This window comes from Capricornis sumatraensis, chromosome 8 (genome assembly GCF_032405125.1).
Source record: "Capricornis sumatraensis isolate serow.1 chromosome 8, serow.2, whole genome shotgun sequence".
NCBI classification, from domain to species: Eukaryota; Metazoa; Chordata; class Mammalia; order Artiodactyla; family Bovidae; genus Capricornis; species Capricornis sumatraensis.
The window spans coordinates 5,385,708-5,411,606 of NC_091076.1; the positions used below are offsets into that span (position 1 = coordinate 5,385,708).

Consider the following 25,899-nt stretch of genomic DNA (forward strand, 5'->3'; position numbering starts at 1 on the left):
CCCCTTCTGGTGTCCTCAGCTGCTGTTCCATCATCTGGAGCTCTAAATACCTGGGCCCCCTTGGCCCTTGACTTCTTTCCTCTTTACTTCCTCCCTAGGAGATTTCACTTGGTCCTGTGGTTTGACCTCTCACTAGTCCCCAGTTCCCAAGTGTGTACATCCAGCCTGGACCTGACCTCCAGGGCCTTGTGTCTGGCTGCCTAGACCTCTCTGCTTGGACTCTTTTTAACAGATACCTCAAACACAACCAAGCCAAACTCCTTCCCCCCCAGCCCCTACCAAAACCTGATCTTCCTGTGGTCTTGAAGTGAAGTCGCTCAGTTGTGTCCGACTCTGCAACCCCGTGGACTATAGCCCACCAGGCTCCTCCATCCATGGGATTTCCGGGCAAGGATACTGGAGTGGGTTGCCATTTCCTTCTCTAGGAATCACCTGAAGAGACTTTAAAAGCGCGGGTTGGGGCGTGGCTGGGGGAGGTTCCAGCAGGGTGTGTAAGTCTCTGCAGGTGATGGCTTACATGCAGTGAACACGGGCAGCACCTGTTTCACGCCGTCCACGAAGGTCATCAGTGCCCTGGCCCCTCAGCCCCTAGGCTCACCTCCCACAGACCCCCGACTCACAGGAACATGTTCCCAGGGCAGAGGGGTGGGGAAAAACAGCCCCCCAGTCACCTCCATAACTTCTGAGTCCCTTCTTCCATTTGCAAGCATATCTGAGACCTCTTTCTTCCACACAGTGTTAGCAAATCCTGTTTGTCAGCAAAACCTTCTGAAAGGACCCCTGAACTCAACCCCTTCTCCCCAACTCTGCTACTGCGGGCCACCAGTATCCATCTCTCCTCTCATTTATTGCTGTGGTCTCTTAACTGCTTTTTCTCTTGTCCTCCCAGATTATTAGTTGCTTAATTAGTGCTGCTCTTCTTCATAAGAGCAGCCAGCAGAGGCCTTTACCACTCAGCTCCCATCCCTACTGTTTTCTCACTGAGAGTTAATGCCTAGGTCTCAGCCAGGGTTTGGAGGCTCCCTGTCAACACTGTTTTTTCTGGGAACCTGCCTGGCCTGCCTCCTGCCCTCTGACCGCCTCCTTTGCTCCAGCTGCACAGGGCTCTGCTGGGCCTTCTCCCCCAGCTTTGTACCTGCCCTTTGCCTGTGCTCGCTCTCCAGTGCTCCCCGGTGCTTTTCCCTGCCCCACCTGGGTTCCACCTAAAGCACCTCATGCCACTTAGAAATGGTTTTATTTTCTCCAAGATGCTGGCGTTTATTTGCTAATTTGTCATTTTCCGGAGCTTTCTTCATTAGAATTTAAGCACAGATGAGGGCAGAAGCCTTGTTTGCTGCGTCCTCAGTGACTGGAGTGTAGTAGATGTAATAATTTTCATGATTTTTTAATTGGGAAATTAACAGAGTGATTTGTAACTTGTTAGGCCATTTAAGGAATAGCCAGTACTCCTTTCTTAAAATTTTTTTTCTGCCAATTTTGAGATAAATTTGAGGTGATTTTAACTTCTAAATACAGCTCAGATACTGTCAACCAAGTCAAGACCATGGTAGTATTTCCATGTGAGCCAGCTGGGTTCCAGGCCAGAGAGACTGCACCCTTCCTCTGTTGGGAGGGGGAGCCACCCCGTGTCTTGAGCTCCTGTTTCTCCTATGAAAATACCTACCTGTGTTAGCTTTTCAAATTCCATCTCCACCTTTAATATGAAAGTGTTCTTCCAGCCCATCGTCCTGGGGGAACGATCATGCCAACAAGAGCAGATCCTGTACTCATGAGGGCAGAGCAGACGATGACCTGATGATTAGTAGAGGATATGTTTATTTTGAGCTAAAATTTTATACATAGCTCCCAATCTGCTAGCTTTACTAAAACTGCTTTCACAGAATATTCATCATGAGCTGAAGTCTTTTGCTGTAACGATAGCTGTTGTTGCCCAGACGAGTGGAGAGTGTTGGTGCCTCTGCTGGAGTACGGGGCCTACCCAGACGTCCCTGCAGCGTGTTCATCCAGTGGAATTCAGCCACGTCTTCTGATTGACAGAGTGCTTTGGGTCCTTCAGTTGAAATAAAATAGTATCAATTGACTGCAATATACTTGAGACACCCCGGATTATGCATTTGCTCCCGTTTTTTGGTCATTAACCTACATTTAATTGAAATTATGTGTAAGTTAGAGTGGATCTCAGTCTGTTCTCCATGAACTGAGTTAGAGTGTACTACTAAAATGATTTATTGGTGAACTTTCTGAATTCTTGGGAGAAATTGGGTTGATAGGTATAATTTCCTCAAATTAAAATTTTTTATTCTTTAATTTTCCCTAAAAATTTGACATCTGTTCTTTGCCCTAGTAGATGAACAAGTAACTTAGAAAAGTAGTTCAGACCCTGGAGTTGCATCAGAATCACCTGGAGGGCTTATTAAAGCACAGATTGCTGGGCGTTGTCCCAGATTTTCTGCTTTTTTCCTCTGACTGGGAGCTTGGTTGAGGCTGAAGGGTTCTCTGGGGAGGTGATTTGCTCTTTCTTTTGTCTCTTAATTCTGTCTAAAGCCACGGTCCTCTTTTCTATTCCATATAGTTACCTTTTATATCATTGAGGAGTATTAGGAGTCCTAAAAGAGGCTTAAAAACACATTCTTTCATCATTGTCTGTAGGTCCTGTGTTACCAATATACGGAGACGTTCTTGAGATGAACTTCCTTACTGTTTTCTTTGGAGGTACAGAGTCGGGGGTGGACCTGAAAGCACTGTGGTAGGTGCGCGGGAGGTTGCTGGTGATGAGAGCTGTGCCGCCTGTGCCAGCCCTGCTCCAGCTGCCATTGCCAGCACAGGCACCTTGAGGAAGAAGAGAGCTGGCGGTGAGGTTATAACTTATAGTCCAAAAAAATACGGACGTGGCAGCTCCTGTGAGGTGGCTTAGATCACAGCCTAATTTATTCTTTCATCAGTTGAGTACCTTTGATCTACTTCGTGCTATGCTAAGGAAAAGAAAAGTACGTTCCTGACTTCAGGAACCCTCAGTCCCTTAAGGAGGCAGACTGTTGTTGTTCATAACCCCATGGACTGCAGCACGCCAGGCTTCCCTGTCCTTCATTGTCTCCTGGAATCTGCTCAGATTAATGTCCATTGAGTCGGCAGTGCCATCCAACCGTCATCCTCTTTTGGCCCTTTCTCTCCCTGCCCTCAATCTTTCCCAGCATCAGAGTCTCTTCTGATGAGCTGGCTCTTCCCATCAGGTGGTCAGAGTATTGGAGCTTTAGGTTTAGTATCAGTTCCTCCGGTGAATATTCAGGGTTGATTTCCTTTAGGCTTGACTGGTTTGATCTCCTTGCAGTCCAGGGGACTCTCAAGAGTCTTCCCTAACATCACAGTTCAAAAGTATCAATTCTTCAGTGCTCAGCCTTCTTGATAGTTCACATTCGTGAACTCTCACATTTGTACATGACTAGTGGAAAAAGTGTACTTGACTATACAGACCTTTGTCGCGGAAGGTCTGCTTTTTAATATGGTGTGTGGGTTTGTCATACCTTTTTTTCCCGGGAACAAGCATCTTTTAATTTCATGGCTGCAGTTACTGTCCTCAGTGATTTTGGATTCCAAGAAAATAAAATCTGTCTTTGCTTCCACTTGTTCCCCTTCTCGTTGCCATGAGGTGATTCGACCGGATGCCATTATCTTAGTTTTTTGGATATTGAGCTTTAAGCCTGTTTTTTCACTCTCCTCTTTCACCCTCATCAAGAGGCTCTTTAATTTCTCTTTACTTTCTGCCATTAGAGTGTTATCATCTGTGTGTATCTGAGATATTTGATATCAAATATTATTGATATTTCTCCTGGCGGTCTTGATTCCAGCTTGTAATTCATCCAGCCCAGCATTTCACACAATGTACTCTGCATTGAAGTTAAATAAGCAGGGAGACCATGTTTAGCCTTGACATATTCCTTTCCCAGTTTTGAAACCAGTCCATTGTTCCATGTCTGGTTCTAACTATTGCTTCTTGACCTGCATACTGGTTTCTCAGGAAATAGGTAGGTAAGGTGGTCTGGTATTCCCATCTTTTTAAGAATTTTCCAGTTGTGATCCATACAGTCAGAGGCTGCAGGGTGTCAGTGATGCAGAAGTAGATGTTTTCCTGCAGTTCCCTTGCTTTTTCTGTGATCCGGCGGATGTTGGCAATTTGATCTCTGTTTCCTCTGCCTTTTCTAAATCCAGCTTGTACATCTGTAAGTTCTTGGCTCGCTTACTGGTAAAGCCTAGCTTGAAGGGTTTTGAGCATTACCTTGCCAGCATGTGAGATGAGCGTGACTTTAAGGTGGTTGGAACTTTCTGTGGCATTGCCTTTCTTTGGGATTGGAATGAAAACTGACTTTTTCCGGTCCTATGGTCACTGCTGAGTTTTCTAAATCTGATGGCACATTGAGTGCAGCTCTTTAACAGCATCATGTTTTAGGATTTGAAATAACTCAGCTGGAATTCCATCATCTCCGCTAGCTTTGGAGGTGACAGACAGGCCTCCACTATAAGGTGACTTACAGGCTTTCACCCAGTTTTATAGTAGGGTGTCTATCTGGATTTGGGGATGAAGGTCAAGGAAGACTTCCTGGAACATGTAGGAATTAGACAAAAAGACCAGTTGTCTAAGTGTAAGTATAAGATATTCCATCATTGCTAGGAGATACTGTTTTATTTAATAAAGTATATTAGTTCGAAAACATTTAGCTTGTAACTGGTATATCAGTATTTTACTTGCCTTTACCTATTTAAGCTGCGGCATTTTTCTAGGTTTAGTGAAGCCCACAGGAAGAATCAAAAGATCAGTACAATAAGAGCTGTAGACTAATTGAATTTAAATAGTGAAGGAACTAAGAGAAAATACATCTTTGAGAACAATTTAAAAGGATTCTTGATATGGATCAGCTGATTTTTGCCTTCTTATATCTAAGCATGTTGCTCTAACACACATTCTACCTCACTGAGTTCACACAGAATTCCTGTGATGTCAGAGAGACTGGAGGTCAAGTAAAAATTAATATTTCGTATTTGTGTTGGGTATCAGTAATTATCTCCAGCTCTACATTTCTGGGAGTTCTTCAGAATGATTTATCGTGTACTTTTCTGTGTGTTTGGGGAAAGTGAGGGACGATGCCCTTTGCTGGAGTGAGAGACCTTTCGGCAGCAGTGCTGGGCTCCTCTCTGGACACTGCTGCAGGCTGGCGGTGCGCCTTGGGTGTGCTGCCTCAGTTCCCTCTGCACGTTGAAAGAGTTGTGCTGAAATCCCAAAATTCCCTTAGCTCTGTTGTTGTATTTTCCTTTCCTTGAGCCTTTTTAGTTTGACTTAATGAGGTGATGACGTGGACATCCTCTCTTATTTCACTGCCAGCAAACACCATCTATTATACCTTCTTTTCCAAAGGTTCTTACATATGATAAGCATCACTCACTGTCCTAGTCATTTTGCCCCTAAATTCAGCCATTTAAAATTCAGATAGGGAAACCACTGTACTAGCAAATATAATTTCAGTTCTTGTTGCCAATGTAAAGAAAGCTAAGGCAGGTAGTTCATGATGAGCAGTATTTTGATATTTGAATGTTGGTCTCTTAAATACCCTTAATACTGATTTCAGACTAACGAAACTCTTGTGGAGAAAGCTTAACTTAGAGGCCTTTTCTTCAGCTCCTCAAAAAGAGAAGAAGCAATATTTCTTGTAGTTTATTCACAGAGTTAGAACAGTTTTCCAAAACTTGTAGTCTGAGCTAGTTATTGATGTCTGGCTTTACCTAGATGTCACGGTAATGGGAAGCAAAGATGATTGTTATTGGTAACTGAGAGATAACTATTTATTGAACACTTACTAGTTACCGGTCGCTGTTAGCACAAGCAGTGAGCAGGGCGGAGTGAGTCTGGGGGCTCTGTAGGGCTCAGCGTGATGGAAGGAGGGAGGGCCAGGACAGTCTGTGAAGAGTGGAAGCACGGATTGTGCAGCTACTTTTACTACTCTGAAAGTTGCTCAGGGGTCTGTGCAGCATGGTCTTTTAATGCGCTGAAAGTTGCTCAGGGGTCTGTGCAGCGTGGTCTTTGACTGCTCTGAAAGTTGCTCAGGGGTCTGTGCAGTGTGGTCTTTTAATGCGCTGAAAGTTGCTCAGGGGTCTGTGCAGCGCGGTCTTCTATGTACTTACCTCCCCGTTTTACTCTGTTTTTCATGTTCTGTTTCTGTCAGGAGAGAACGTTGAAATTATTCTCTAAGCTATTTGAAGAGAGTGACTAAATGCACCTGGGTCAGGCTGCCTGTGGGTATGAAGTGGTTGGGAGAATCCAAGAACATGGTGGTGAATGGCAGGAGACATGGAGGCAAGTTGTCTAACGACCATCAGCAGAATCAAGCAAAATTACAGCACACGGGGAAGGACAGCGTGAAGGCTGGCAGAAACGCAGGCGAGAGGAGGTCGAGCAGATGTATGTACACCTCAACTGTCGCTCTTTTAATTGTGGTATGGGGCAGGAATTCTTTCCAGTTTGCCATGTGTATTCTCTTCTCAATTAACAGTATGGTTCTTTTACTCTTTCAGAGTTGTGTCAACTTTTATTCTCATCAAACATTGTGTACAACTCAAATTTAATTCTTAATATACTGTTTTTGTATCCATAACTTTATATTTTGTAGAAGTTATACCTGAATGGTTGCTTTGTTCTATTAAAAATGTTAAAAGACTGCTATTAAATTTCTTTTAATTTTAAACTTTTTTTATGTTTGATGTAAGTATAAGTATGTATTTCTTTGAAAACTTGTAGAGTGATATGAATGATAAAGTCAGCCCTCATTTACATGTTAAAGCCCTCATTACATGTTAAAATTGTCACTGTTTCTTGTTTATTTACGATGAATATCCTAATAGAGAAGGACTGTTGACAATGAATTACTTTTTTATCTCAGTATCTTTGGGTTGATAATGAGGCTACATATTGAGAGTTCAAGAAAGTGTAGATTTGATCCATGTTTCAGAGCTCTTTTAGGAGTAGTAAGTTGCCCCAGGATGAATGTAAACCTGTGAGGACGAACAGCATTACACTGGATGTTATTGGGCAAGAATGGTGCAGAAAGAGTGTCAGTGGTGAGGAGATGCATCATCTTAGATTAAAGACTTTAGTGACTTCATCTAACACCAGAACCACAGAATACATGGAGCAAACACTCACAAAGCCGAAGGGAGGAATAGACGATTCGGCAATAATGTGGGACTTCAGTTCCCCACTTTCAATAATGCATAGAACGGATAAGCAGAAGATGAAGGAAAGAAGACTCAAACAGTACTCTAAACCAGCTATTCCTGACAGACCTCTATAGAACACTCCACTTAACAGGAGCAGAACACACATTCTTTTTAAGTGGATGTGAAGCGTTCAGGATAGACCATAGACTAGGCCATACTTTAAGCCTCAGTAAATTAAAAGGATTGAAATCATACAATATATGTTCTGATCAGAGTGGAGTAAGATTAGAAATGAATAACAGAAACCTGGGAAGTACACAAATAGGTGGAAATTAACTCACTCCTAAATAACCAGTGGATTAGAGAAGAAATCAGAAGGGAAATAAGTGAATAGTTTGAGACGATTGAAAATGAAGATACAACATACCAAAAACTTACGGAATGCAGCAAAAGCAGTGCCTGAGGGAAATTATAGTTGTGAACACCTGTATTTTAAAAAGAAGGAATCAATCAATAATCTAACCTTTCACCTTAAAACACCAGAAAAAGAGCAAAACTAAACCCAAAGCAGGAAGAAGGAAGGAAATAGAGCAGAAATTAACAAAATAGAAATCAAAGAAAATGAAAAAAAGCTCAAGAAGTTCATTCTTTGAAAAGATCAACAAGAATTGGCAAACCTTTAAGCAGGATTGATTAAGAAAAAGAAGGCTGAAGAATCAACAGCAGAAGGGACATGACTGTTGTTGTTCAGTTATTAAGTCATGTCCAGCTCTCTGCTACTCCACGGACTGTAGCACAGCAGCCTTCCCCGTCCTTCACTGTCTCATGGATTTTGCTCAGACTCATGTCCATTGAGTCAGTGATGGCATCCTCTGCTGCCACCCTTTCCTCCTGCTCTCAACCTTTCCCAGGGTCAGGGTCTTTTCCAGTGAGTCAGCTCTTCGCATCAAGTGGCCAAAGTATTGGAGCTTCAGCTTCAGCATCAATCCTTCCAATTAATATTTAGAGTTGATTTCCTTATGACTTTTTTTTTGCATTCCGGTCCCCTATAATGAAAAGGACATCTTTTTTGGGTGTTAGTTCTAAAAGATCTTATAGGTCTTCATAAAACCATTCAACTTCAGTTTCTTCAGCGTTACTGGTTGGGGCATAGACTTGGATAACTGTGATATTGAATGGTTTGCCTTGGAGACGAACAGAGATCATTCTGTTGTTTTTGAGATTGCATCCAAGTACTGCATTTCGGACTCTTTTGTTGACCATGATGGCTACTCCATTTCGTCTGAGGGATTCCTGCCCGCAGTAGTAGGTATAATGGTCATCTGAGTTAAATTCACCCATTCCAGTCCATTTTAGTTCGCTGATTTCTAAAATGTAGACGTTCACCCTTGCCATCTCTTGTTTGACCACTTCCAGTGTGCCTTGATTCATGGACCTGACATTCCAGGTTCCTATGCAATATTGCTCTTTACAGCATCGGATCTTGCTTCTATCACCAGTCACATCCGCAACTGGGTATTGTTTTTGCTTTGGCTCCATCCATTCATTCTTTCTGGAGTTATTTCTCCACTGATCTCCAGTAGCATGTTGGGCATCTAATGACCTGGGGAGTTCCTCTTTTTGGTATCCTATCATTTTTCCTTTTCCTACTGTTCATGGGGTTCTCAAGGCAAGAATACTGAAGTGGCTTGCCATTCCCTTCTCCAGTGGACCACGTTCTGTCAGGCCTCTCCACCATGACCCGCCCGTCTTGGGTTGCCCCGCAGGCATGGCTTGGTTTCATTGAGTTAGACAAGGCTGTGGTCCTGGTGTGATTAGATTGACTAGTTTTCTGTGAGTATGGTTTCAGTGTGTCTGCCCTCTGATGCCCTCTTGCAACACTTACTGTCTTACTTGGGTTTCTCTTACCTTGGCGTGGGGTATCTCTTCACGGCTGCTCCAGCAAAGCACAGCCACTGTTCCTTACCTTGAACGAGGGGTGTCTCCTTACTGCCACCGTTCCTGACCTTCAACGTGGGATAGCTCCTCTAGGCCCTCCTGTGCCTGCGCAGCCAAAAACTAATAGAGTTTTGCCAAGAAAATGCACTGGTCATAGCAAACACCCTCTTCCAACAACACGAGAGAAGACTCTACACATGGACATCACCAGATGGTCAACACCGAAATCAGATTGATTATATTCTTTGCAGCCAAAGATGGAGAAGCTCTATACAGTCAAAAACAAGACCGGGAGCTGACTGTGGCTCAGATCATGAACTCCTTATTGCCAAATTCAGACTTAAATTGAAGAAAGTAGGGAAAACCGTTAGACCATTCAGGTATGACCTAAATCAAATCCCTTATGATTATACAGTGGAAGTGAGAAATAGATTTAAGGGTCTAGATCTGATAGATAGAGTGCCTGATGAACTATGGAATGAGGTTTGTGACATTGTACAGGAGACAGGGATCAAGACCATCCCCATGGAAAAGAAATGCAAAGAAGCAAAATGGCTGTCTGGGGAGGCCTTACAAATAGTTGTGAAAAGAAGGGAGGCGAAAAACAAAGGAGAAAAGGAAAGGTATAAGCATCTGAATGCAGAGTTCCAAAGAATAGCAAGAAGACATAAGAAAGCCTTCCTCAGTGATCAATGCAAAGAAATAGAGGAAAAGAACAGAATGGGAAAGACTAGAGATGTCTTCAAGAAAATTAGAAATACCAAGGGAACATTTCATGCAAAGATTGGCTCGATAAAGGACAGAAATGGTCTGGACCTAACAGAAGCAGAAGCTATTAAGAAGAGGTGGCAAGAATACACGGAAGAACTGTACAAAAAAGATCTTCATGACCCAGATAATCATGATGATGTGATCACTCATCGAGAGCCAGACATCCTGGAATGTGAAGTCAAGTGGGCCTTAGAAAGCATCACTATGAACAAAGCTAGTGGAGGTGATGGAATTCCAGTTGAGCTGTTTCAAATCCTGAAAGATGATGCTATGAAAATGCTGCACTCAATATGCCAGCAAGTTTGGAAAACTCAGCAGTGGCCACAGGACTGGAAAAGGTCAGTTTTCATTCCAATTCCAAAGAAAGGCGATGCAAAAGAATGCTCAAACTACCACACAATCACACTCATCTCACACGCTAGTAAAGTAATGCAGAAAATTCTCCAAGCCAGACTTCAGCAGTACATGAACCGTGAACTCCCTGATGTTCAAGCTGGTTTTAGAAAAGGCAGAGGAACCAGAGATCAAATTGCCAACATGCGCTGGATCATGGAAAAAGCAAGAGAGTTTCAGAAAAACATCTATTTCTGCTTTCTTGACTATGCCAAAGCCTTTGACTGTGTGGATCACAATAAACTGTGGAAAATTCTGAAAGAGATGGGAATACCAGACCACCTGACCTGCCTCTTGAGAAATCTGTATGCAGGTCAGGAAGCAGCAGTTAGAACTGGACATGGAACAACAGACTGGTTCCAAATAGGAAAAGGAGGACATCAAGGCTGTATATTGTCACCCTGCTTATTTAACTTCTATGCAGAGTACATCATGAGAAACACTGGACTGGAAGAAACACAAGCTGGAATCAAGATTGCCGGGAGAAATATCAATAACTCAGATATGCAGATGACACCACCCTTATGGCAGAAAGTGAAGAGCTAAAAAGCCTCTTGATGAAACTGAAAGAGGAGAGTGAAAAAGTTGGCTTAAAGCTCAACATTCAGAAAATGAAGATCATGGCATCTGGTCCCATCACTTCATGGGAAATAGATGGGGAAACAGTAGAGACAGTGTCAGACTTTATTTTTTTGGGCTCCAAAATCACTGCAGATGGTGACTGCAGCCATGAAATTAAAAGACGCTTACTCCTTGGAAGAAAAGTTATGACCAACCTAGATAGTACATTCAAAAGCAGAGACATTACTTTGCCGACTAAAGTCCGTCTAGTCAAGGCTATGGTTTTTCCTTTGGTCATATATGGATGTGAGAGTTGGACTGTGGAGAAGGCTGAGCGCTGAAGAATTGGTGCGTTTGAACTGTGGTGTTGGAGAAGACTCTTGAGGGTCCCTTGGACTGCAGAGAGATCCAACCAGTCCATTCGAAGGAGATCAAGCCTGGGATTTCTTTGGAAGGAATGATGCTAAAGCTGAAGCTCCAGTACTTCGGACACCTCATGCGAAGAGTTGACTCATTGGAAAAGACTCTGATGCTGGGAGAGATTGGGGGCAGGAGGAGAAGGGGACGACCCAGGATGAGATGGGTGGATGGCATCATGGACTCGATGAACGTGAGTCTGAGTGAACTCCAGGAGATGGTGATGGACAGGGAGGCCTGGCGTGCTGCGATCCATGGGGTCGCAAAGAGTCGGACACGACTGAGCGACTGAACTGAACTGAACTCCTTATGACTGGTTTGCTCTCCCTATAGTCCAAGGCACTCTCAAGAGTCTTCTCTAACACAACAATTTGAAAGGAACAATTCTTCTGGAGGCTGTGGGATTGAAGGGTATTACTACTGCCTTAGCAAAATGTAAAGCATTAGAATACTATGAACAACTGTATACCAAGAAATAAAATAGCTAAGATTAAGTGAACAAATTTATAGAAAGTAATAAATTACTGAAACTGAATTAGAAAGAAATTTATACAAAATCTGAATAAACCTATAAAGCAAGTAAAGAAGATTGAATCAGTAAATTTAAAATCAAAAACAGAAAACACTACCAGCACAGAAAAGGCCAGTATTATCCTTGTACCAGAGCCATCATGAGAAAAGGAGACCTGCAGACCAATGTCTCTAATAAATATGGATGCAGAAATCCTCAGTGAAATACTAGTCAGCCAGATCCAGCAACAGATGAAGAGAGTTCTGTAGCATGCCCAAGTGGGATTTGTCCCAGGAATGCAAGGTTGGTTTAATGTCTGAGAATCAACTGATGTGATATCAATCGTATCAGTAGAATAAAGGACAAAAACCGTACTATCATCCCAGTAGATGTAGAAGAAGCATTTGACAAAATCCAACATCCTTTCAGGATAAAAACTCTCAGCAAACTAGGAATAGAAAGGGATTCTTCAACCTGATAATGCTTAATGTCATGTATAATGGTGGATGGTTTCTCCTGAGGTCAGGAACAAGACAGAAATTTATCTGTTCTCATCACTTCTGTTCAGCATTGTACTAGAAGTTCTGACTACGGCAGTTAAGCAAGAAAATGAACTTAAAGGCATCTACATTGGAAAAGAAGTAAAACAATCTCTGTTTGAAGATGACATGATTGTGTATATAGAAAGTCCTAAGGAATCCTCTAAAATATTAGAATAAATGAGTTCAGCAAAATTGCAGGATACAAGTGTACAAAAATCAATTGTCTGTCTATACACTTTCAATAAAGAATCCAAAAATAAAAGTAACAGTTTCGTGTACAATGGCATCAGAAAGAAACAGCAATAAATTTAACATAAAGTATAAAACTTACACTCTGACAACTATAAAACGTTATTGAAAAGAAATGAAAGATCTAAGTAAATGGAAAGACATCCCATATTCATTGATTGACTTAATATTGTTAAGATGGTAATACTCCCCAAATGATCTACAGATTGAATGTGTGCTGTGCTTAGTCGCTGAGTCGTGTCCGACTCTTTGGGACCCCATGGACAGGCTCCTCTGTCCGTGGGATTCTCCAGGCAAGAATACTGGAGTGGGTTTCCATGCCCTCTTCTAGGGGGTCTTCTCAACCCAGGGATCGAACCCAGGTCTCCTGCATTGTAGATGGATTCTTTACTATCTGAGCCACCAGGGAAGCCCAAGAATACTGGAGTGGGTAGCCTATCCCTTCTCCAGGGGATCTTCCCAACCCAGAAATCGAACCAGAGTCTCCTGCATTACCGGCAGATTCTTTACCAGCTGAGCTACCAGGGAAGCCCCACAGGTTGAATGTAATCTCTATCAAAACCTCAACTGGCTTCTCTGTAGAAATTGACAGGCCCATCCTAGATCTCTTAAGAAAATTCAAGGGGCCTACAATAGCTAAAAGAGTCTTCAAAAAACTCAGACTTGAAAGATTCATACTTTTCAGTTCAGAGCTTACTACAAAGCTGCAGTAATCAAGATAGCATTATACTAGCATGTGGATAGACGTATATTCATGAAATAGATTTGAGAATCCAGAGAAGACCCTCATGTTTGTAGTCAATTGATTTTTGACAGAAGTGAATGAAATTAAGCGAGGAAAGAATAGTTTTTTTAGCAGTTGGTTCTGGCCAAACTGTATACTCACATGCAAAAGAATGAAGTTAGATCGAACCTCAGATCGTATGTGCAACATTAACTCAAAATGGACCAAAGACCTAGATTAAATGCTTACACTATAAAACCCCCAGAAGAAAACACATGGGTAAGTTTCCATGACTTTGGATTAGGCGGTGGTTTCTTGGATATGACGCTAAAGGCACAGGGATCAGAAGAAAAAGGATAACGTGAATTTCACTGAAGTTGCAGACTTTAAGGAATACCATCGAGAACGTGGAAAGACAGCTTACAGAACAGGAGAAAATGTTTCCAAATCACATATCTGATAAAGGACTAGTATCCAGAATAAAGAACTCTTGTGGGCTTCCCTGGTGGCTCAGTGGTAAAGAGTCCACCTGCCAGTGCAAGAGACACAGTTCGATCCCTGGCCTGGGAAGCTTCCACATGCATGGGGTGGGGCAGCTACGGTGGTGTGCCACGATACTGAGCCTGTGCTCGAGAGCCCAGGAACTGCAACCGTCGAGCCCATGTGTGGCACTACCGAAGCCCGTATGCGCCACGAGAGAAGCCATCGCTGGGAAGCCCATACCCTGCAGCTGGAGAAGAGCTCACACAGCAACAGTGACCCAGCACAGCCAAATAAATTTTAAAAAGAATTCTTACAAGTAAATAATAAAAGACAATTTAAATTGTTAAATGGGCAAGGGATCTGAATAGACAGACATTTCTTCAAAGATATACAAATAGCCAATACCTGAAAAAAGATACTCAAAATCATTAGTCATCAGGGAAATTCAAATCAAAACCATAGGGTACCCCTTCACAATCAGTAGGATGTCTGAAATCAAAAGGACAAATAGTAACGAGTGCTGGTGATGATGTGGTGAATTTAGAGTCCTCATACACTGTTTCTGGGAACATAAAATGGTGCAGCCACTTGGAAAACAGTCTGGCAGTTTCTCAAAAGGTTCAGCATAGAGTTACCACATGACCCAGCAGTTTCCACCCCTGGATATGTACCTAAGAGAGTTGGAAAACATATGTACTCACAGAAACTTTACTTGAATGTTCATGGAAACCTTATTCATCATAGCCAGAAATGGATACAGCCCCTGTGTTTCCATCAGCTGATGAATGAAAAACAAAATGTGGTCTATTCATACAGTGAAATATTCTTTGGCCTTAATAAGGAATGAAGTACTGATGCATGGTACAGCGTGGAAGTCAGTCACAGAAGACAGCATGTCGTATGATTCCATCCATGGGAAATTTTCAGAGCTAGGCAAATCCACAGAAGCAGGGTAGATGAGTGGTTGCCGGAGGTTGTGTGGGAGGGAAAAATGGACAGTAACTTGTAGTAGGTATGGGGTTTCTTTTAGGGGTGATGAAAATGTTCCAGAATTGATTGCAGTGATGGTTATACAATTCTGTAAATATGTGTAAAACCATATTCTGAATTGTATACTGTAAATGGGTGACTTGTATGTGAATTAAATTTTAATAAAGCTGTTATAGAAAATGTAACAACTTTGATAGTTGTACACATACCTACATGCAGAAGTTTGACTTGAAAACAAATACTCTTTGCCAGGGACTTACATGTAAGTATTTATTTATTTACTTACTGGAAGAGTGAATGAAATGGTTAGACCTCTCGCTTTGTCTCTCATGCTTCCACCTTTTAATTTTGAGAGGCTTAAAGTTACACTGCTGGTATCCTCTGTAATTACATGTGCTGGCTCCATGAAGACTCAGTGACATGTACATCAGACCTAAATCAGCACTGAGGAAGCTTCAGCCGTACAAGTTTAGTCTTCCTTTCCTCTCTTTACATTGTTTTTTTTTACACAGTTAAACCCATTTACTTTAGTTACCTTTTTCAGTCACTTCTCTATTTTTATCCGTTCCTTCAAAATCTGTTTCAAGCAGGTTAGTTAGAAATAGCCCTCTCAGTCTCTCTCTACCTCTCTCCCCTCTTCTGCTACCTGGCTCTGTAACCATAGGCAAGTTTCTTAACCTCTGGGCCTCAATTTCCTGCTTAGTGGGGATGATAATCACACATCTGCCCAAAAGCAGGAAGCTGAAGGTGTAACACCGTGATGTTCCTTTCTGGCTCCTTTGAGATCTGCCCTTCTGGCACTTCTTGCAGAGGGCTCTTGTGTTCCTCTTGTTTCCTTCTGACCCCAGCCCCGTCTGCAGTGGCCCTTGATGCTGTCTTGCTACTGTGACGAACATCTGCCGGTCTCCTGTGTCTCAGCTCTTCCTTGGATGGGCAAGTAAGGTATCTGAGCCAGGGTATCACAGCTATCTAGACCCTGTTCTTGGGAAACTTGATAATATTATCTAATGAAAATGTTCTCAATAATTGAGTTAATGTACTGCATTTGGTTTTTCTATTTTTGCAAAGGGTACTCAGTTTTTAATTGGTAAAATTGATTGAAGTAGCAGTTTTAATTCTTAATTACTAACTTGAATGGGCAGTGAGGCTAAAGGTTTTTAAGGTAGATTTAAGTAGTATTCAGTGCAAGTTACTTTTTCTCTTTTCTTCTCACAGGTAATGGGAATTCAGGCTTTGAAGGACAGAGTCGATATGTACCATCTTCTGGAATGTCTGCCAAGGAACTCTGTGAAAATGATGACCTAGCAACCAGTTTGGTTCTTGATCCCTATTTAGGTTTTCAAACACACAAAATGAATACTAGGTAATTTTAAGTCTTTATTCTGAGTGGAACAGATGATGTCGTTGAACTTGAGAAAATAGATGGTTAATTTTAAGTCAAAATTTAAAGTGATGTTAAAGTTTTTGTTGCAGAAGAATTTTCCAAGTGTGAGCCAAGAAGAGCAACAAAAGCTTCCAAGAGCTGTGTGTTTTAATTCTGTGTTCTTATTTCATCTTGAGATGGTTCTATTAAAATATAAAGTTGGAGGCATATCTTTATATTCTGTTTTAGATGTTGATGAGAATTATCTTAGCTGAAAGAAATAGCTTATATGCATCCTGTACAATCTTGAAAATGTGGATGATTTTTTTTCCTACTTAAATTAGGTGGCATCAGTTTTTTTCATGATTTTATTACAAACTTTTCTTCTTTTAAATAATTGTTACTATATATAGGGAGTTTTACCATTATGTTTTATCTTTGAGACTCAGCTAGTCATTAGAAGTAAAGACGTGCTTATATTCAGTATGCAGATAAAAAATATCAATAAATCTGTAACTGCTTTATTGAATATCGCATGCCACAGATTTAAAATACTACATAACTCTTTACATCTGTCACCCTTTAAATTTCTTTAATTGTCTTAAACATCATCTTGCTCCCAAAAAGACCCTTTGATAATTTCATAATTAACTGCCGCCAAGCACTGAAGTCAGACCTTTACAACTTTTTGTTGCCTCTTAATGTCCAGAGGGTTTTGAAATCTGGTGGAAAAGCAGGACAGTGGGGGTTCATTCAGAATGTGGAGCAAATTCTGGACCTTTGCTCACTCTTGGCTGCGTCATACCAGCGTGATGCTGTGTAGCTGCCATGTCAGGGACGGCCCTGGAGGGACTGGATCACCAGGCGGATGGTCACCAGTAACTAGCTGGGGACAGGTGGTTAGAGGAAAGTCATGTGTTCATTTCTTCCTCTTTAATTCTGTCCCTTGTTAACAATTAAAACCAGATAATTCATTTATCAATTATATTCTAAATTCCCAAAGAAGTAATTCCGGTTAAAACATGCCTTTGATATTTTCATGTAATTTCCTGCCATCATGTATCTTTACTTACTAAAATGAAGTGAAATTTGGAATGGACTTGAGATTATTTAACTGGTTCCCTGCCGTCAGAGGGGCACATAGATTTCCTAAAATCAGCAGGATTGGATGCCCTAGTGCCTAACTAAAATCTGGCTTGCATTATTCTGAGTCCGTATCACTTATTTCCCAGTGAACATAAGAGGCCGGGGCTCATTCTCCTGCTAGTAGAGTCCTAGTAGTATTTAACTCACTGGTTAGCCTGGAAGAAAAAGTGATACACTCACTGTTTGACCCAGTAGTCTAGTGGCATTCAGAATATTACCTCAAAGGCCTGTAATTACGGCCTGGAGTCATCAAGAAACAGATTATGTTTATTATGCCTTGTATCCTGAAATATGGAAGCATATAAACCACTTTTAGAAAGTTTTCCATCAGAATTACAACAAAAGTCTTAATGGCTTGGGAAAGAACTCCATGTATTCTGAAGCCCTCATGCTTTGACTGTCCCCAAGGCTGAAGAGTTACCTGTTACTGGTGTCCGTAACAGTAAATAACTCATGTTTTCTGTAAAAGTCCTGGACAACTGCTGCTTATAATCAGCTTACATATGAGTCACTTGGGAACCTTATTAAGATGCAGGTTCTGATTCAGTAGCTTTGAGGTGGGGCCTGAGAATCTCCGTTTGTCACAAACTCCCAGTTACACTTGGGAAGCAAAGTCCCAAACCATCGAGCCTGCTGAGCCTTGTCGCCATGTGCTAAGTGGATAGAGACTCCCTTATCAGTAGTTCTGGGACTCATCTTAAGACATGTAGTCCTAAAATGGAAAGTTTAGGATTACCACACAGATATTATTATTAAAACTTTAAATCTTACTGTATCCAAGTACCCCAGGTTCATATTTTCCAGTGCTTCATTTGGTTCTACTCAAACAGCTCTAAAATAGCCTCTGATGCTGTAGCTAATGCTGCTGCCCCCGGTTAGACTCCGTTGGCCTAGTGACAGGGTCACCGCTTACAGTGCGGCGAGCGGTCAGTGCCGCTGTGTCAAGCACAGTGTGCTGCCGCCGCCTCAGTAGAGGCCTTCATTCATTCTTAGTGGGACTATTTGAAAATAAAGCTGTCGCTTAGTTCTTTATCTTCTGAGTGAGAATTTGCCAGAATGCCACTTACGCGGTTTTCAAAGCTATGTTATAGGCAGTAGGGAAACTTGGCAGTGTTTTCTTGGAATAATCACATATACTTCTGAAATCATTAGTGTTTTGTGGACTTCTCTTTCTTTGAGGTGCAAAGAAGTGACTGGAGGATGTGAGTGGAACTTGGATTTTAACTCTCCAGGCTATCTGTTACTTATAAGTGGCTTCTTTGTTCTCATGTTTATCGATCTGTGATTTGATTTTAGTTTTTCTGGTTTTATGCCCTCTTCCTCCCTTCTACTTACTTCAGTTGTACCTTCAGTGATACTGTTCAGAAACAGTAGATGTTTAATTATTTGAGATTTTCCCAAACTGGATATGTTATGAATTGGTTATATTTTAACCTTAGCATATCCCTGTATTTACTAACAAGGCAATCCAGACTTGTGGTATGAATGCCTAGAAATAGCATAAGCAAAACAGTAATTTCAATTTATCAGGAAATGTTTTGATTTAGTTGACTTTTGTCAGTTATAAAATTTAAATTCATCTTTTTAACTAGAAAATTGAGTTGTTAGTAATACCTCTAATGATTTTTAAAAAGCTAGTGGAGAGATGAAGGTCGTGAATCAGGAATAGGTGTTGTCAGTGATGCCCCATTGTTCAGGCCGTGTGACCAGTGATTTCACAGTATCCTGAGGAGCTGAGGGGACATCACATTGTGAAGAAACAGGAAGAGTCCTCGCAGGGCACAGACTTTCCGCCTGTGCACTCCTCACTTACCTAATTCCACTACACTAACCATCTAATTTTTTTTCATTATTTATATATTTGATATCCACTGTTTTATCATTTGTATCCACTGTTGAATGTGAACTTATAAATCACTTTAAATGTCACTTTAATATCAAGTGTTTGACTGGAAAGCATAAAGAAAGTTTTTGAACTCTTAGTATAATCAAGGATAAAATGTTTTGTGGGAAGGAAAGAATTTTAGCTTCCTGGCCTTTTTTATCATTTTGAGCCAACCTGTGGCTTCTTAAAGTTGTTAGATATCACAGCATGTTATGGATTTCTGCTACATCTATTATTGTAAGTCTGTTTAGAAATTACAAATGCAAATTATACAAATAGTTTTTTATTGTTTGTTTTTGCATTTATATAGCGCCTTTCCTCCGAGGAGCTCAAGGCATTTTTCAAAATCTGACAGTTTTTCTCACAACAACCCTGTAAGGTAGGTAGAGAGCATTACAAATAGTAATAAGATACAAACTAACTTGTTTCAGCCATTATAATGTTCTTTTATGTTAAGTAATTTGGAGGTGTCAGCGTAAACAAGATTTGTAGAACATTTTGCAAACCTTTTGAAAATTTGGTCTTTAGTATTAGCTATATTTAAAAAACCACTTGTACTCCATAACAGGGTAATTTTAAGAGAAATCATTCATCCAAAGATCAGGAGGCACTCCATGGGATTAGCTGAGCACTGATTGCAGGACTCAGCCAGGTATGTTTCTGGTTGTTGTTTACTTTCAGGTCAAGAAGGAATGAAGAGCTGTCCTAGCGGAACTCCCCCTCGCCCCCCAGCATCTCGGAATGTCAGTTTGCAGTTAAACTTTCTTGAGAGGGGGAATGTGGTCACGATGTTGCCTCACGGGTTTATTTTTATCTTAAATATTTGAGCATGTTTCTCTCTCTCCCTCCCTCTTTCCCTCGCTCCCTTTTTCTGTGCCCCTCCTCTTTCCCTCCCTCCAGTCAGCTCTTGGTTTACATTGGAAGGGCAGTAGTGCAGCTAATACCCACCTGCAGCTTTTCTTCATTGCCACAGTGGCCTCTTGGGTTTGGAAACAGAAAAACCAAATAGCAGGAAAACCTGGGAAGTCAGTCTCTGGAAAGAGTGGGGAACAGGTGTGTGGGAGTGTGAATTCATATGTTTTTCCCCTGCCCCTTTTAATAGTAAGTAATTGTAAATGCCGTATTTTTAAATTTCCTATACCGGCCATGGGATCAGAGAAGTGTGGGAAGAGAAAAATAAATGTTTGGTTTATTGAAAGTTGCATATGTCATATTAAGAGGGAGGAGGGGCGTGTTGATTTGGAAACGCCAAAGACCTGTCTCCCTTGCCCCACCTGCCGCCCCATACACAGCTTGCTTCCACTCCTTCGGCTGTGCTGTCAGGGCGGCAGGTGCGCGGTCGGTGCGCGGTCTCGGGCGGGGCTTGGTGCTGGTGCTCAGCTAGAAGTCAGAGCCCGTTCTCATGGTGAAGGCACACAAGAGGGCGCCCATGCTTCAGATGAGAGCAGGGCCAAGAAAAGCTTGGGTAACAGGCCCCTCCTTCCAGCAGTTGGCCCTCATTGGGCCTTATTTTTCTCATTTGTGGAGCCAGACATAATTTTTTAGATTGTCTGAATTTTCTTCTACCTTTAGGAGCCATGGTGTAGAATAGCTTTATCCAGTTTATATGGGAGATTTAGCATGACTGTATAAAGGAGAGGACAGAGCATATTTTTCTTTTTTTTTTTATATTTTTCTATTCAAGAATAGAAAATTAATTTTTTCCAAGATCCCCCATGCCTTTTGCTCTGGACCTGATAGTTGTAACAGCCTTGTTATTAAATAATTTTTATTTCCTCACAGTTTTTATTATAATGGGATTTAACTTGAACTGTCAGCCAGGTGATTTTGATGTTCTATGTGGTTATCGAAAACAGCTGTCTATTCCCCTTCCTGTCTGCACCCAGTAGCATTTTCTTCCTCCTTTTCATCACTATCATTTCATGCCTATACAGGAACGTCGCTCAGTCGTGTCTGACTCTTTGCGACCCCGTGGACTGTAGCCTGCCAGGCTCCTCTGTCCATGGGATTTTCCAGGCAGTAGTACTGGAGTGGATTGCCATTTCCTTCTCCAGCGGATCTTCCCGACCCAGGGATCGAACCCGGGTCTCCCGCATTGTAGACAGACGCTTTACCGTCTGAACCACCAATTTACAGTCAAAACTTACTGTCATATGCCTATAGCAGCCAAATATGACAGTAAGTTTTGACTGTAAATTACATTTTAAGTAAAATGGAGATTCTTGTCCAGTGGGCAGCAAGGGATAGTTTAGGGGGTTTTGTTTGTGTTTGAGGCAGTAGAAGTCAGGAAAGCAGAAAAGTCACAGGTTGTGTGAAAGGTACAGCGTTAGTAACTCAACAGGTGGTTGCTGTGTGTGTGTGTTTAGCATATTGATTGTTTGGCGTCGTGTTGTTCTTCTTTAGTTGTGCCCAACTCTTTGTGACCCCATGGGCTGCAGCACTCCAGGGCTCCCTGTCCCTCACCATCTCCCAAAGTTTGCCCAAGCTCATGTCCATTGCATTGTGTTGCCATCCAGCCTTCTCATCCTCTGATGCCCTCTTCTCCTCTGCCCTCAATCTTTCCCAGCATCAGGGACTTTTCCAGTGGGTCAGTTGTTCTCATCAGATGACCAAAATGCTGGAGTTTCAGCTTCAGCATCAGTCCTTCCAGTGAGTATTCAGGGTTTCCATCACAAGCAAAGAGTAAACAAAAGGATCAGGTGTCTTTAGATAGAAGGTTTCAGAAAGTGGAGAGCAGGAGTAGCTGGTGTCTGTTCCAGGTCTGTGACTTGTTTTTTGTCATGTTCTTAAGATTTTGAGGTGAATATAGTCCTGACTCTGATGTGTGCAGCCATGCAGTTACTTTACAGGTATCACCATTGGTCAGTCCTACATTGAACATGTAAAGATTGCTGTGGCCCCATCACTTAACATCATGTATTATTGCTCACAGGGAACTTTTACTTTTCTCTTTACTGTGCAAAATGTGAGTTTCTGTTCCCCGTCATTTGGTATTGCCTGGAGTGGTATGCCTCAGCTAACAGCTGCTGAGTGGTCTTATCTGTCCTTCATATGCACATAATCCCATAGTGCAGGGTTGCAGCCAGAAGGGTTTGGTTTGGGTTTCTTAGTGAAACCCAGTGTTGACAAAATCACTTGTGATGGCCGCACTTCAAGAGTAGTTTAATACTGTAACTGTGTGGAAGTTTGAATACCATCACAGTTCTGCAAATCTGTATTTTAGTGATCCCTGACACCATAGTCTTGACAGTCTAGTTAAAGACATTCTGAATTGTCCAGAGGACTTCCACTCATCTGTCTGTGAGGGCTGGTGTGCTAACTGATTGAAATGGGAAATAAAATAGGGCACTGTTTGTTCACGTGCTATCTCTAGAGCTGCTTTGGATCCTTGAATTAGGAGTCGCGAGAGCTTCCTAACCCTGGAGTCTGGGGCACATGAGTTTCTAGAGGTGTCAGTGTGCTCACCCACCTGAAGGCCTCTGAAGATCCTGCCCAGTAAATTGTATTATACCTATTCTCTTCCTCGCATCTTCCCCCTTCCTTGTTCTATAACATTCCTTGTCCTGTTGCTCGCCAGCTGACTCCCTCAGCCCTGGTCATCTCTTTGAATCAAGCCTTAGAATTTCTGCTTAGGTCCTCTGCTTAGAATTTCTCTCCTTTGCCTTCCTCTTCCTGATTCCTTCCTGTTTCTAGTGATAGTCTGTTTTTTCTTTAGAAATCTCAATTCACCACTTCCTTCATTGTCCATATCAGTGTCAGCCCCAAACCACGCTTTAGGTATAATCTCCACACCTGGAAGTGCCACAGCAGTGTTGTTTGTACCACATTAATGTGTGTTTGCACATTGATCCTTGCTTTTCTGTTTGATGCATGGATATATCTTTCAGTCCCAGCAAAAGTTTCCGTAGAACAGTAGCCATGTCTTCTAGCTTATATTTTTCACCATAGCACCTGTATGCACAGCACCTAAAAATAATCCTTGGTGAAATATTGTGGCTTAAAATCTTACTGAATCTTAATGTATTTTACTTGAAGAGCAGTCTATAATTCCTTTTTTTTGTTGGCTGTTGATGTTTTTAAAAAGCTTTATTTTGAAAAAAAAAACTACATTAACGAGAAAAAATTTTGAAGTCAAGCTCCAAGAACTTTTAATCATAGTGCACATTTTATTGAGAACATAGCTTTAAAATGAGTAAAACTTAAATTTTACTTGGGCCATGATTGTATCGTGTGTTTGACATGCCTGGCCATGTAGTGTTCTGAAGTCGTCATAGCTGATTTTACGTAGATGCCTTCTGAAATTTTACCCCAGCAGTTTTTCCTTCCATCACCACCACAACAGCACCACCTCTCAAGTTGTACCCTTGCACGCTTTTTGTTCTTGGAATGCAGTTATCACAGACTCCTTTGACGTGGCTGGTAGAACATCCATACAAGTGTGTTTCAGGACCTGTCAGGATGCTTAGTTTGGGGTTTTTCTAACTGTAAATGGAGGGTGTTTTTGTTTATGGCATAAGTTTGTTTACTTCATCCTTCTTCTAAAGCTCAGTGCCCTGCACTCTTCTGGCTTGCTTCTGCATGTTTTAAAAAATCCTTGTCCTTCCAACTCGATTAGATGAGCTCTGTCCTAGATCTCTCATTTTGTGCCTCCCGAATTAGGTGACAGTTAAAAGCCTGCATTAGCTTTCATTTGAGTCACCTGGTCACCTCTTGGTTAATGAGATAACAGTGAAATAAAAATACTAAAGTACAGTTTGAGGAAGGGAAGTTACATTTCTTGGTGATCAGTATTACTTTAGTACTCATTATCCAGACTACTTATTGTTCTCTTGTTAGGTCTGGCTGTTGTTTTTAGGTTACTTTTTTCTCAAAATCTTTTAACTAACAGTGGCCCAGGGATGATGGAAGATAACTAAAGTTGTTGTTTTGATTTCTTTCAGATTTCGGCCTATTAAAGGAAGGCAGGAAGAACTCAAAGAAGTAATTGAACGTTTTAAGAAAGATGAGCACTTGGAGAAAGCCTTCAAATGTCTGACTTCAGGAGAATGGGCACGGCACTATTTTCTCAACAAGAACAAAATGCAGGAGAAATTATTCAAGGAACATGTGAGTTTATTGAAAGAATTAATACTGTTTATCTGTTTGGACAAGATTAAAAGAAACTAAAATGTAAATTTTAGTGAACACTGAAATTTTAAATCCAGTTTTCATAAAACTAATTAATGTGAAGGTCTAATAATACATTAGATAACTTATGACTATCCATAGAGAAAACTTTGTTGTCCAGAAGTGAAACTTCTGTGAACTTTTATTAGAGTAACATAGCCAAGTCACCAAGTATACAAAGATGTGAAATTTTAAAATAACAATATTTGTTACTTAATCTTAAATTTTTTCATTGGTAGTGGTGGTTTGCTTTTATAATTCTGAGAGTCTAGCAAGGTAAATAATTTAGTGTGAAGTAAGTATCAAAATTTTTTTTCCGTTTTAGGTATTTATTTATTTGCGAATGTTTGCAACTGACAGTGGATTTGAAATATTGCCTTGTAATAGATACTCTTCAGAACAAAATGGAGCCAAGATAGTTGCAACGAAAGAGTGGTAACTATTACACTAGTGTAAACCCATAAAATAAGCTTGCTTAAAGTTCTGTCTCAAATTACCATTCCTGTGCTAAGAAAGCTGTGGGAAGGAATAAAACCCGAGCTTGCCCTAAAGAAGACAGTGCAGAGCCAGCGCCTCAGCCCAGTGACTTGGGGTTGGGACGGTGGTGAAGCCGGAAGTTCTGAGTTGAACCAGGTCCTACTTCTAAGCCAAGGGCTTTGTGTTTTCCTCTTGACAAGTCCGGATGCCTGCTAAGGGACTGCTGAACGGTTAGGGGTGTGGGGTTAGATGACCTAGCTTCCAGAATCAGTCTTTCACAGGCCTGTAAGAAAGGCTATGTATGACGTTTTAATGGTCCAAGGAGTTTCATGTGTAGAAGCTGACGAGCACATTGCCTGCTAAAAATACATGTGTGTGCCAGCTCAAACAAATGTAGTGAAGTTGACCCCAGGTAGGAGGAGTGAAAGCCATACAGGAAAGAGAGTATGTGGTTATATCTTTCTTCATTAGAAAGAAGAATGCCTATTCCCTGCCTTACCTCCCAGAAGAAACCTGTAGCCTCTCTCTTATAAGACCCCCGACATTTTTTTGCAGCAAAAATGTTAGGGTCAGTTACCTGAAAATGGAACGTTAAAGAGCCTGACTCCTGGCCTCTTGAAAAAAATGTGTGTATGTACGTGAGTGAGCGTGTCTGTCTGCCGTGGGACGGTACCCAGCCTGCTGCTGGGCTCTCGTGGCTCCCTGCCTGGCAGATGGGTGTGAGGTTTGAGGTCTTGGGTTCTGGACTGCACCATCTAGGACAGTGGCCACCAGTCATGCGTGGCTATTGGACTTTTGAAATGTGGCTGGTCTTAATGAGTTGAGAAGTGCTGCAGCTGTGATAAACATGTCAGATTTTATATTGTGTTTCTCATTCGTATTTCATACTGCTGACCTGCTGAACTAGCATTTGGGTTGTATTGGGTTAAAACATGCTACTGAAAGTACTTTCACCAGTTCCACTTGCCTTTCTTCCCACAGCCCCTAGATTGGTGCGTGTCGGGCTCGCACTGCACTTGGCTGGTGCTCTCCAGAGGGCGGCACCCCAGCTCTGGGTGCTCCCGACCTCTTACTGCTCAT

General features: G+C 41.7%; 1 protein-coding gene across 2 annotated transcripts in view; it reads left to right on the forward strand.

Moving 5' to 3' along the window:
- Positions 1 to 25,899, forward strand: part of KMT5B (lysine methyltransferase 5B) — a 57,414-nt gene that overhangs the window by 13,898 nt on the left and 17,617 nt on the right. For both annotated transcript variants that reach the window (XM_068979124.1, XM_068979125.1), the window contains exons 2-6: positions 6,213 to 6,448; positions 15,998 to 16,145; positions 19,487 to 19,555; positions 24,117 to 24,282; positions 24,668 to 24,777. In XM_068979124.1, coding sequence (XP_068835225.1) covers positions 6,289 to 6,448; positions 15,998 to 16,145; positions 19,487 to 19,555; positions 24,117 to 24,282; positions 24,668 to 24,777 — 653 coding nt within the window. In that variant the 5' untranslated portion in view covers positions 6,213 to 6,288. The remainder of the gene's footprint in view (positions 1 to 6,212; positions 6,449 to 15,997; positions 16,146 to 19,486; positions 19,556 to 24,116; positions 24,283 to 24,667; positions 24,778 to 25,899) is intronic.